This window comes from Schistocerca gregaria, chromosome 6 (genome assembly GCF_023897955.1).
Source record: "Schistocerca gregaria isolate iqSchGreg1 chromosome 6, iqSchGreg1.2, whole genome shotgun sequence".
Classification (NCBI taxonomy): domain Eukaryota; kingdom Metazoa; phylum Arthropoda; class Insecta; order Orthoptera; family Acrididae; genus Schistocerca; species Schistocerca gregaria.
The window spans coordinates 312249855-312263258 of NC_064925.1; the positions used below are offsets into that span (position 1 = coordinate 312249855).

General features: G+C 39.3%; 1 protein-coding gene across 2 annotated transcripts in view; it reads left to right on the plus strand.

The window, feature by feature from the left end:
- Positions 1-13404, plus strand: part of LOC126278386 (flap endonuclease 1) — a 77210-nt gene that overhangs the window by 49066 nt on the left and 14740 nt on the right. For both annotated transcript variants that reach the window (XM_049978478.1, XM_049978479.1), the window contains exon 7: positions 8735-8923. In XM_049978478.1, coding sequence (XP_049834435.1) covers positions 8735-8923 — 189 coding nt within the window. The remainder of the gene's footprint in view (positions 1-8734; positions 8924-13404) is intronic.

The following is a 13404-nucleotide window of genomic DNA, read 5'->3' on the forward strand; positions in this document are numbered from 1 at the left end:
ATTACACATTATGACCTCCTTCAACTGTCAGCTGTATCTGTCTAGTCAACAGATGAGATCGGCCTATACGCTTTTGTGCTGTACACATCCCTTCACATTTCCACTTCGCTTTCATAATGGAAACTGGGGATCTGGGAATGTTTAGGAGTGTGGAAATTTCACTTACGGACATATGACACAAGTGTCACTGAATCACCTAACCACGTTCGAAATCCATGAGTTACGTGGGCGCCCCATGTCTGCTTGTGTCTGTGTATGTGCGGATGGATATGTGTGTGTGTGTGTGTGCGCGCGCGAGTGTATACCTGTCCTTTTTTCCCCTTAAGATAAGTCTTTCCGCTCCCGGGATTGGAATGACTCCTTTCCCTCTCCCTTAAAACCCACATCCTTTAGTCTTGCCCTCTCCTTCCCTCTTTCCTGAAGAAGCAACTGTTGGTTGCGAAAGCTTGAATTTTGTGTGTATGTTTGTGTTTGTTTGTGTATCTATCGACCTGCCAGCACTTTTGTTTGGTAAGTCACATCAACTTTGTTTTTAGATATATTTCCCTCTATTATATAATATGATAAACATATGTTTATGGGGGAGTCCGGATACTTTCGATCACATAGTCTACTTAATAATTTATTGTATAACGCGGAAAAAACCTGTCCAATACTACTGTATTACAGTTCATTAGTTGTTCATGACTCCACCACTACGTTACTTTGGAGACCTTTGTTAAACAGCGCAAATCCAAGAAAAGATGTTCAGTGCAGTGCGGTGCTGCTGGTGTGGACGAAAAATGCGCTGCTCTGTGAAACAACGTATAAGTTACGCTCAGTGTCAGTACAGTACATCAAAGAAATGGTTCATTTGTCAGCACTCTGTGAGCGCTCTCGTTTTCCTCATTACTGATGCACATTGGTGCATACAGGAACATTGTTGCGCCTCTACCAACACACTGCTGCATTGTGTGCAGTGAAAGAGGTGGGTATTGTTCCATTAAACAATGGTTTTACCAAGCGAGGTCATTATTTTCTGCCAGTTTCAGTTGACCAGTAGCACTTTAAGAGATACAGTAACATGATGTCAAATGAACTGTATGTGTCATTAACACTTAACGAAAAGATTAATGTACTCAAGGCGAGTGAGAAAGACAAACTTTCTGTGTGCAAAATTATGTTGCGTTTCAAATGCTGTTAAACAGAAATTGGAAATGGAAATGCCATGTGGCTAGGACCTCTTGTCGGGTAGACCGGTCACATGGTGCAAGTCTGTAGAGTTGAAGCCACTTCAGTGACTTGCATGTTGATGAGGATGAAATGATGGTGGTAAGGACAACACAACACCCAGTCCCAGCCGCGATTCAAACCCAGGCTGTTAGGTACGACATTTCGTCGTGCTGACCACTCAGCTACCAGGGGTGGACAAACAGAAATTTATGAGACTTTAAGAAACAAGGATAAGATTTGGATGAAAGGGAATGGGCAGATGTAAAGAAAGGCAAAGAACACTGGAAATAAAGAAATTAATGAAATAGTGTGCGAATGGTCTGTTAGTGTGCGGCAACTTCATTTTAAATTATGACCCAAAAAATGTGTTCAGTGCCGATGAAATTGGACTGCTTTATTGCATGCTGTCTTCAAAATTGCTAGCAATTTGAAGTGAAAAGTGCACCAATGGGAAAATGTCCAAGGAAAGACTCACTGTACTGCTGTGTGGAAACGTGTTAGGTGAAATAGAGAAGCCACCGGCGATTGGAAAGGCAGCACAACTGCGTTGTTTCAAAAACATAAACGTCAGTAACATTCCATTCACTTGCCGAAGCAATACAAAGGCTTGGATGATAAGTGGTCTCATGGAAGAATGGCTGTGCTCTTTCAATGCCAAAAACGAAGAAATGAAATCGCCAAGTTCTCTTTTTCTAGACAATGCAACCTGTCACCCGAAAGTAATATTAGCAAATGTGAAATTGGCTTGGTTCCCTCCAGGTTAAACCTGCCTCACACAACCCATGGACCAGGGAGTTATTTACACATTCAGGTGTCCTTATAGGCGATTACTGATACAGTTTCTTATTCTTAAGTGTGGAAGAAGCCGAAAGTGCGTTTGCTCTTGCACGGTCAGTTTCTGTCCTGGATGCAGTAAATTGAATTGACTTGGCGGTAAAGGAAATAAAGCTCGAAACTATCACCATGTGCTTCAACAAAGTGGGGTTTGGGGGTCAAGAACAAGATGCTTGTTTGGCCATCAAAACACAAGAAAATGCAACAGCAATTGCTGAATTAATGAAAATGTGAAACATTTCATGTAGTGCAGATGATTACATTCAAAGTGATGACTTTCTTTCAACTCAACCCACTTTCACTTCAGCAACAAATCTAATAGAAACCTGCAACACAGAGGATGATGAAGAAGAAACGAAGAAGAAGAAGAAAAAGAAGAGGAGGAGGAGCAGGAGCAAAATATATCCCTAGAAATATTAATTATTATTGATGTGCGGATGGATATGTGTGTGTGTGTGTGCGAGTGTACACCTGTCCTTTTTTTCCCCTAAGGGAAGTCTTTCCGCTCCCGGGATTGGAATGACTCCTTACCCTCTCCCTTAAAACCCACATCCTTTCATTTTTCCCTCTCCTTCCCTCTTTCCTGACGAAGCAACTGCCAGTTGCGAAAGCTCGTAATTCTGTGTGTGTGTTTGTGTGTTTTGTTCATGTGCCTTTCTGCCGGCGCATTCCCGCTTGGTAAGTCTTGGAATCTTTGTTTTTAATATATTTTTCCCATGTGGAAGTTTCTTTCTATTTTATTTACCTAGAAATATTAACACGCCTGAAGAAGCCATTGCATGCAGAAACAATGTTATGCAATTTGCAGCACACACAAATTCTCCCAAGTTGTTGGAACTATTGTATGATGCAAAAAATTGACTAGAAAAAACAATTTTGAACATGGAATTAAAACAAGTTTCCCTCTTTGATACGTGGTGAAAAAAATGAAATGGAAAGCAAATAAACATGGTAATAATATGTATGTACATACAATAATAAACGAATTTAAAGTTTGAGTAAAAATATAGAAATGCCATGTTATTTATCAATTAGTGTAATAGTCAAGTGTTCTGTTGTCCAATATACAGTAAATGAACATCTACTATGCTGGGATCAAGGTACATAAATACAGCATATGAATAATTGAAAATTTTTGCTGTACTTTTGTGCATGATACTTGACAAATTTTATGTAGCCCAGTGACTTTTGTGTAATCCGGAAACCTGATTAATTTGGAAAATTATTTTAGCCCCGGGCACTTCTGTTTTGAGTAAGTTCTACAGCAATAGTGAAAGGAATAATTTGCACGTTTTTATAATCAGTGACCCAAACACCATCGACACTAGTAAAACAGGATGTCAACCAAAGTACAGGTACAAATAATTATCCAATACTAGTATCACATCTTGGGACATGGGCCAATGTCTAGGATTTATCAAAACTATTGTAGGCCTGTACAATGAAAAATTAATTGAATTCACTCATTCAATACCTACAAGAGAATGGTTATCACAAGAAGGTAATATAGAAGAGGAAGAGCAATTAAAACCAGTGGTTGAGGCAAAGGTATCACATATAATCATAGATATTTATATAGATCTAGGAAGCAAAATTTCACACGAATACCTGCTCACTCTTAGAAATAGGAATAAGTGTCCCGTATTACCAGTAACAGGAGCATATATTGTAGGAATAGCAGGTAGTCAAGGAAAACAACTTAAAGAGGAAACTCGGCTGTCATTAGATATACGAGCTGTTGAATTTATGTGGAGTGTGTTAATAATACCCCATGTGAACCTACAGATATTGTTTGGCCTAGACTGGTTATTAAAATATAAAAGTAAAACTTAGTTTATGATCATGTTATACTGGACCAAGGAAGGCTCTAATCACATTACACCATTTAAAATAAGTAAATTATTAACTAATAGGGATTTATTACTAGTTGCCACAGCTCTGTTAGTGGATGATGATAAAGAAACAGAAAATCTGCAAGGGTATTGGGAACAAATAAAGATTAACTCTCAGGTATCTGACCTATTAACTGAAGAACAGGAGATTTTCATATGATCTTAATGAAATACAGGAGTTTGTTTTCTGAAAAACCTGGAGTGAATGTCGACTATGAAGCCTTTTTTTGCATCTGTTGTTTAAAAGAGCTTATGAAATGTTCTGCTTTGCTGTTGAACTGGGGGTGAAATGGAGCACTTGTTTGATGTCGAATGCCATTTCATTCACAAAACTGTTAAAAAATACGTGTAGTGAACTATGGTCCGTTGTCCGACACAAGTACTTCTGGCAAACCTTCTATGCAAAATATGGAGGACAATGCTTGAATGGCACTAAGCGATGTGGTAGAAGCCATAGGCACTGCAAAGGGGACCCTTTGCTAAAAGAGTCTACCGCTATGAGCCAGTGAATGTTCCAAAGTGGTCCTGCAAAGTTTATGTGCACTCATTGCCATGCGGATTGAGTCTTAGGCCTAGCTGAGAATGCCTGTGGCAGAGCAAATTGGTTTTTCTTTTTCTGTTCAAGAATAACGGCACTGGGTTTGAGTTAACAACTTTGGCACAAAAGCAATAGATCTGTCTTGTGCACCAGTTCTGCACGAAAGCACAGGGCTGATTCTGTAGGAAGAAGCATCGACTTGCAAAACTACTGGCTGGGCAGGGTAAAAATGCACTAAACATCTCTCACTGATCAAGGCATTTTTGAGTTTCTGAAATGCATTGTGACACTCTTTGGTCAACATGAAAGGCACATTTTTCTGATGCAGGTGGTGCAATGGAACCACGATCTGAGCAGCAGTCGGTATGAACCGAATGTAGTACATCATCTTGCTTAGTACTGACTGCAGTTCAGACAGATTGCGAGGAACAGGCATGTCAAATGAGATTGGAGGGGGAGGACACCCTGAATGTTTATCACATGATCAGAGTATTTTTGTTTTTCTTGTAACAAGGCTATTTGTGAAAAGTTGCATATTTGCAAAATAGGCTCTGTTTCCTGCTTGTATTCTTTCTCTTATTGCCTTTCAAATACTGTTATCATTTGTTATTGCAGCCCCCAAGTAGTTAAAAGAAGACACTCCTTTGAAGCATTCTCCTTTGATGTTTAGGTTCTTTATGGGTTTTTCTTGCCTCAGATTGTGATATTACAATATATTTTCTTTTGTTTTCATTTATTATGAGGCCAGTTCTTAATGCTTCTGTTTTCATTGGCCAGTATGTTTCTGGAAGTGTATTGATATTTCTTCCTTCTATAACAATGTCATCAGTATATGCACATAGTTTTCATAAATATGGTGCCTCTTTTGTTGATTTTGTATAACAAACTATGCAGGGCTATATTGAATTGGGCAGTGGAGATACTATCACTTTGCTTCACACCTTTATCAAAGCCAAAGCTTTCACCTGTTCTTTTGCTCTTGTCTCTGTCGTTGTCGCTCTGATTAATCTTATTACTTTAGCACATACGAGGGGGACCCAAAAGAAACCGGACTCAGAGGGTGCTGCCACTCGTAGACGTAGTGCAGGGTTCTTATGATAGATGGTGTTAGTAGAGACCTTCATGAAACAGCTGTGCAGATGACCAGATGGCGTCAGTGCAGAGCTGAACGTGCAAGTGTGGGCATTGTGTTTCTCTGACTGTTGGCGGGTTACCTCTGCAAAGTCGTTATGGCAACTTTAAAATAACAGAGTGTGTGTGAAATTTTGTTTCCTGCTTAAAAAAAAACTGCAACAGAGACACACCAAATGCTTCAGGAAGCTTTCCAGGAGGATGCTATGAGCCGTACACAGGTTTTCGAGTGGTTGGGGCGTTTTAAACGTGGTGTGATGTGTGTTGAAGACCAAGTTCGTTCTGGACGCCCTTCAACATTGCGAAATGAGGGGAACATTGAAAAGGTCCGCCAAAAGATCAACGAGGATCGTCGCCAAATGATCGACCAAATTTCAGCAGAGGCAGGAATCAGTTGGAGCTCGTGTCAGCGGATTTTGAGTGAGGATTCGCACATGAGACGTGTTGCTGTTAAGTTTGTTCTGCGCCTTCTCACACAGGAGCAAAAAACCATCTGCATGAATGTGTGTCAAGACTTGAAAACAGAGATTGCATGCGATCCAACCTTCTTGAACAAAGTCATTAAAGGGGATGAGAGTTGGTGTTATGGGTATGACCCAGACCAAAAAAGCAAGGCAAGTGAGGTCAAATGTGAAGACTATGATCATTGTCTTTTTTGATGTTTGTGGAATTGTGCATCGGGAATTCATACCCCCTGATCAGACTGTTAACCAGCACTTTTACTTGGATGTTTTAAGGCGTCTGTGAGAGGATGTGAGGAGGAAACGCCTGGAACTTTGATGATCAGGTGACTGGTCATGACAACACTCCAGCACACATGGCCTTACAAGTGACCTACTATTTGGCATCTCAGAGTTGGTCTGTCATTTCCCATGCTCCGTATTCGCCGTACCTAGCCCCGTGCGACTTTTTCCTATTTCCACGAATGAAAGAATTGCTAAAAGGGGAGCGTTATGACGATGTGGAGGAGGTAAAAATCTATGTTCCAAACATGCTTCCAACAGTGGGAAAAGAGACTTGACAAGTGTATCGCATGTAATGGAGAGTGTTTTGTAGGTGACTGAAATGATTTTGTAAAAAGGTTCATCAATAAATTTTTTATGACAACAATCCGGTTTCTTTTGGGTCCCCTCTTGTACACCAACTTCTTTCAGTACTCTGTATAGTACTTGCTGGTTTGTGCTGTCAGAGGGTTGTTTGAAGTCATTGAATAGGAAATGCAGATCTATATCATATTCATAGAACTTTTTCATCATTTGTCTTATCACAAATATTTATTCAGTTGTTTGTGTGTCTGGTCAAAAGCCACACTGATATTCCCCTAGCATGTCTTCTGCACACTTGTCTATCCTTTTGTGTAGTATACTTCTGAAGATCTTATAAGATGTGGTTAAGAATGTTACACCTCAATAGTTTTCAGTGTTCGGTTTTTCACATGCTGTTCTATACCCTTTCTTATAAATGGCAATTATTATTCCAGTTTCCCATTTATCTGGCATAGTTTATGTTTCCCATATATCTGATATTAATGTGTGTGGTTCCTTCATTACAGCCTCTTCACCAGCTGTTTCTTGTCTTGTTGGCATCATTGTCTGCTTCCAGCGTTCTCCTTAATTCTCTATATTGTTCCAAATTATTTGTAGTTGCTCTCTGTGGCACTTTTTTCCTTGCCCGGATCTTTTCCTCTATTGCTGATCTGCAATTCTCGTCAGTTCATTCCTGGGTTCTTCTGTTCCTTCTTATGCCTATTATTTCTTCTTCAGCATCTCTAAAGGCTTTTCCAATCCTTCTCCATCTTTCATCTACTCCTGCAATCTCTTCATTGCTCATCTTTCTGTTTTGTGTTACTTGGTATTTTTTTACTTCATCAGAGGTTTTCAGTTTGTCAGTATTCTAGTTAATCTTCTTTTCTATTCTGTTGCCATTTGTTAATGACAGTTTCTCCCTCAAGTCTGATTTCATCACAAAGTGGTCTGAGTCACAGTTCAATCTTCTTCAGGCCGGTACATCTATCCCTCATATTTATTTTCTAGGAATCTTGCCAAGAAACATAGAGGGCACAGTAAGGTAAAGCTAAGGTCAACACAAAGGTTGGTTTGAACATCACAGTGACTTAAAATGCATGGTCTTACTGAAAGTGATATGCTGTTGCTTTCCTTCATTATGTTCAAACTGCCATTTTCAGCCAGTTACACGAGGGCCTACATGGACTTCAAACCAATGTGCTACTGGACATTTTTCACTTTAACGATTAGTACTAGAGGTGAAAGAAGTAATATGACAGATAATAATCCTAGCAGTGAGCAGCTGTAGCACAAATTTATTCAAACAAGTAAAGAGTTTTCTTAGAGGTATTAGAAACCTGTGTGGAAGAATAGTAGTGGCAGAAATCTTGGCATGCACCTTGCTGAAGCTGGTAACAGCTATATGACATATAGTCAGTTTCCAGGGTAAATTTTTTTTTCAGACTGGCTACAATAGTGGGAGGAGCTGCTATGGAATACCATGGGCCTGTGATTTCTTGGACACTGAGAAGCTTCACCAAATAGTAGTCAGATGAGTTGTGTAGTGCAAATACAAAACTCTTAGAAATAGTCAAGTAAACTATGTAAAAAGTCATCATACCACTCCCCACTCTCCAAAGCAAGACAGAGTTTGTAACCAATTAGTGTACAACTGTTTTTCAACCTTTGTGCTGTGCCTAGTTTCATAAAAATCTGTCTAATCAGTGTTAATGGGACAACAGTTTACTACAGCCATGATGTTGCACCCCATTGGGAGACAAAAGTGGCAGAGCATTTGCACAACTTCACAGAAAACAACATGCGAAAATGTGTGCGAAGAAATGAATGCACGTGTGTGTAGACTCAAATGTATCCTACTTTATCACTAATTGAACATTAAACTGCAAATTGGCAGCCTCAGAAGTTTATTTTTTGGTACATGATAAGATGAAAGATGTAGCCCTTTTGTTAGTAATAAATGAGGAATACAATGCATTACAAAATATCTTACTAAGAAAGTCGGTGTTCAGCAGTATACTTCATTCCAAATTTTTTCCGTGTGTTAATTTTGTAATGTAACAATTTGTGCCACTTGCTTTTCTTTATTAATTACTACTTTTCAGCTGAAATGGACTGATCCAGATGAGGAAGGTTTGGTGAAATATTTGTGTGGTGACAAACAATTCAATGAAGATCGTGTGCGTAATGGTGCAAAAAAACTGGCAAAGGGCCGGTCAGGGACAACTCAAGGTCGCCTTGATACTTTCTTCAAAGTTTTACCCAGTACGAACAATACCTCGCAGAAAAGAAAGGTATGTAAATATCACTTGTCTCTTGGTTTTGTGAGGGACTTGCGAAACACAATTTTTCCGTCTTGCTCACACATTATTATTTATGATTCTGATTATGTGTTTCATTTAACTGCAATCATCAGATCTCTCATGAGATAAAAAGTAAAAACATAAATACATGGGTTATACAATTCTTTTCACATATTACAGGAATATTTTTCATGAGAAAAGAAAAATGTTCATCAGATGCACTTTATTTCGATAGATCACAAAATGTGAAGTATTCACAATTAATAGGGTACAAATACAGTAATATACATGAGTAATACATACCAAATACTTTAATATATTTATGAAATGAAATGTATACCATCAAACAGCTCTTCCTCGTATGAGGTGTAGGTGCATAGTGGTGGCGACAGTCACTGGTAGGAAGGTAAATTATTCAACTGTGATCAGGTGACTCTCAAGCCATGATGGCAGTGCATTCTGTTATAGATGAGAGATAAGTCCAAACATGAATAAAAGGTAAATTGGATTAAAAGCATACTTACCATTTTTGTGTTAAACAAACTTTAAAATGACAAGCCTCATGGACTAATACATGTGCATCTACACAGCTCTCATGAGATTTTAACAAACGTGATGTAACATAAAAGTTGTGACTGTGTAGTTGCCAGTACGCACCTGCAGCTCGTACAAGTACGACTATTTGATGATATACATTGTATTAATCATTTATATTACTGTACCCATAATACCGATCTGAGACATCTTTCCATCCCTGCTGAGGACTGTGCAAGTTCATCATACAGGGGTTGGAGTGGCTCGTGTACAGCATCATACTGGGACAAAGACTTGGTCACACATTACTAGATCCTTGAAAACAAAAGGACAACAAGTGAGTTGACGTCACAATGAGACAGGACAGAGTTGTCAGATTTGTGCCTGCAGCTTGGAGATGTGTGCTTGAGGAATTTGCCTGGTGGTTGAATTGATTGACCATACACAAGATCAGCTACTCTAGCATGGAGATTTTCCTTGATGGATGCATGAAGGCCTAGAAGCACAATGGGGAATGCTCCCTTCCCGCACTGCAAATTGTAATGTCTTAATGCTGCCTTCAATTTCCGGTGCAGTTGTCCCACAAATCCATTGGCTGCAGGATGGAAAGCTGTAGTGCAGATATACTTCATGCCTATCAGTGTGGCAAGTGATGTAAACAAATACGGCTCAAACTGTCAGCCTTGATTCATGGTAAAAATGAAGAGGCAAATCAAACTGGGCAATCTGTCCTCAAAAGAATGTAGAAAGCTTCTGGTCAATGCTAAAAGCAGTTGATGCCCATAAGTCAGTAAGTGAAACCTTCAGATGATGGTAGTAGCTTGATTATGTTTAAATGGATGTGCTCAGATCATTGATTAGGTGGTAGAAATGTGCCATGTAATGCTTTGACATGTTGAGTAATTTCATTCCTCCGTTAAGTCATGCACTGGCACCTCAGCTTTGATCTGTCCCCTTCCACATGAAAGTGTTCTTCCCAAGATTCAACTTACTGCCGATCCCTGGATGCACCAAGTTATGTAATGATGCAATGGTTTAGTGTCAAAACTGCGGAGGGACCGACAGTCGTGTATGTGCTGTTGAAATGTCATAATACATCCATATGTTCGCCAGTGGTAGTGGGTCACATTGGAGGTGCAGGCATGTTGGTTGCTCCAGTAATGCATGTAACTAATGGATTGAGCCATTGTGACTTAGTGACAGCCTCTTAGTTGATAGCAGTTGTAAGTGTTTTGACATGAAAGAGAGAGCACATATTCTGGAATGTTCAGATCACCCTAAACATGAATAACATGCGTAGTAAATTAGTTGTTATTATGTAGGTGGCGTTGATGTCGTGGTGATGCCTTGTCTGGCATCTGAAGAAAGGCAAACATCAATAGCTTGTGGCCAGTGACCAAAGTAAATTGCTGCCCTTTGAGTATATGATGCAACTTTTTTATGGCAGTGTACACACCCTTCAGCTTGTGATTGCATGTCAACCAGCCTTGCCCTGTTGGTAAAAACTTGTGGCTGAAAAACATGAGAGGCTGGCAACACTGCTCTATTTGCTGTTGTAGTATGGTGCCTGTTGCTGATGCCGACATGTCTGCCATCAAAGTGAGGGGGGACCTAAGCAATAGGATGCACTAACAGCATAGCTTCAATGTTGGCAGTTTTCATTTGGTGCAAGCTGCTTCTGCTTCACTAGCCCATAAGATTTCATTATTCGTTTTCGAAGCATCTCTCAGCTAGCCATTCAATGGTACTGAACCATTTTGTTCAAAATGGTGATAGAAATTTATTACGCCTAGAAATCTTCACAATTCCCAGATTGTGACCAGCCGCTGGTATTTGAATATGGCTTCAACTTTCTCTTGCTGTGCTCGAATTCCTTGGGCGTTGATGGTGCATCTGAGGAATTGCAACTCGATCACTTTGAATACACAGTATGAAGTGTTAATAATAAGTCCCTGCAAACTGAGGTGGTTGAAGGTTTGATGCAAATGCTCCATGTGATCTGATTCTGAAGAAGATTTCACCAATATGTTCTCGATATATATGTAACAAAATTAAAAGTTGCACATTATCTCATCCATAAAACGTGGAAACATCTGTGCAGCATTACATATTTTGAATGGCATTCTCTATTGTCAGAGACTGAATGGAGTAGGAACTAAGTCAGTGGTAGAAAAATGCATGTACAATGTACATTGTGTGCAAAATCTTCAATGTGCCGCAGCGGATATGTGTCAGGTATTGTCCTCAAACTGAATTTTTGGTAGTCACCACACAGATGCCATCCATTTTCTTCTTCGGCACAACATGTAATGGCACAGCCCAGCTACTGCATGAGAGTTGACAGATCCCTTGTACTAACATGGGTGAAAATTCTTGCTTCACTACCCTCAACTTCTGAGGTGTTAATTGACAAGGCTCTGCATGTATAGAAGGTCCTGGGTTAGTGAGTATATAATAGATGATGATATGTTGTATAGGTGTTAGCACGGGTGTACTTTAGGAAAATTCTGGGGACTAAGTATGGAAATTCTCCTGTGATGGTACATACTGTACTACCAATGATACATCATAGTTTTCCTTGGCCGGTTAAATTAGTAGTAGTATCAAGGAGACAATGATGCCAGTGGTCTAGTAAAACACCATTTATACAACAGGAAATTGACTCTGAGGATGATGTCTCGTGTCTGCCACAATAAACTGCAACTCGAATTTGTGTCGTAGACTTAGATTGAGAAATAGTATCACACAACCATAAGTTTGAATCGATTATCCATTGGCAGTGAAAAAGGCAGCAATCATCTCAGCTGTGGTGTGCCAGTCAAGTAGCTAGACACACTATCATTTCAGCTCCTGTGCCTACTAAAAACTACTGCTTCATGTATCTCTCTGACAAAGAGGCGTTGATTGCCATTGAGAGAACCAGTCGCCATCACCACTCACTTCACGCCAGGTTTCTCATCTCGCATGAGGATTGCATTTTTCATGCTTCCGCGCTGAACTTTTGGTTGTACCAGAAGATCTTTGCAAAGGTGTGTACTGTTAATATTTTCTGTACATCAGATGGTATGCATGATACCTAGATATTTTGAAATATGCCTTGGATTGCAACAGGCGGGTAGTTAAAGCACAATGTTGAAGAAACTACAGAGTAAAAAAAGTAGTTTTTTATGCATCTTATATCCTTATTTGTCAGCTTCACAGGAGGAGGGTTTTTTACCATTTTGTTAAAATGTGAAACTTTATTTACCAGGATATGTAAAGTAGGTCTACTGAAATTGGAACAAAAAGAGTGATTGATTTGTGCCTTTCTTGTTAACTTTTTTTTCTTTTAGAGAAGCGTCAGTGGCAAATTCTGAGTAACACCCATGTTTTTTTTTTTTTTGGTGCTGTGGTGTATTGTTTCTATTAGCAAAACACAGCAGAGTTTACAAAGCTTCATCTAACTAACATGCTAATGAAGTTGCAATAGCTGCAGAATCCTGAAGTAGTGGATTATTAAACAACCAGCTGAGGACAAGACAGGGCAATAATTTATGAACTTAATTTTCAGCATAAAAATAAATATGTAATTTCTTCACATATACTGTTGTAAACCCCCAACGAATTTTCATTTCACCAGCTATCGATGGCCCTTAAAAATTGCATTATTCTGTTGAAAACTGCTGTAGGTTCTTGTACACCATGGTAGATAAGGAACTTCCCATGTTAATCATATGGCAAAATAGTCTCCTCTTTGCAGGCTTTCATTTGCTAGAAACTTGGTTTGATATCTCAAAAAAGGTTTGAGATACAAGGGGTGTCATGAATATTTCATTCTCATGTTTTATTTGTGTGTACAGGCAAAAGTGAGTGCATTGCATACAATCCATTCTCTTGAGATTGAACACAAATAGAGATGTAGCAAATACAAAGAAAAATTAATTATATTCATATCATAC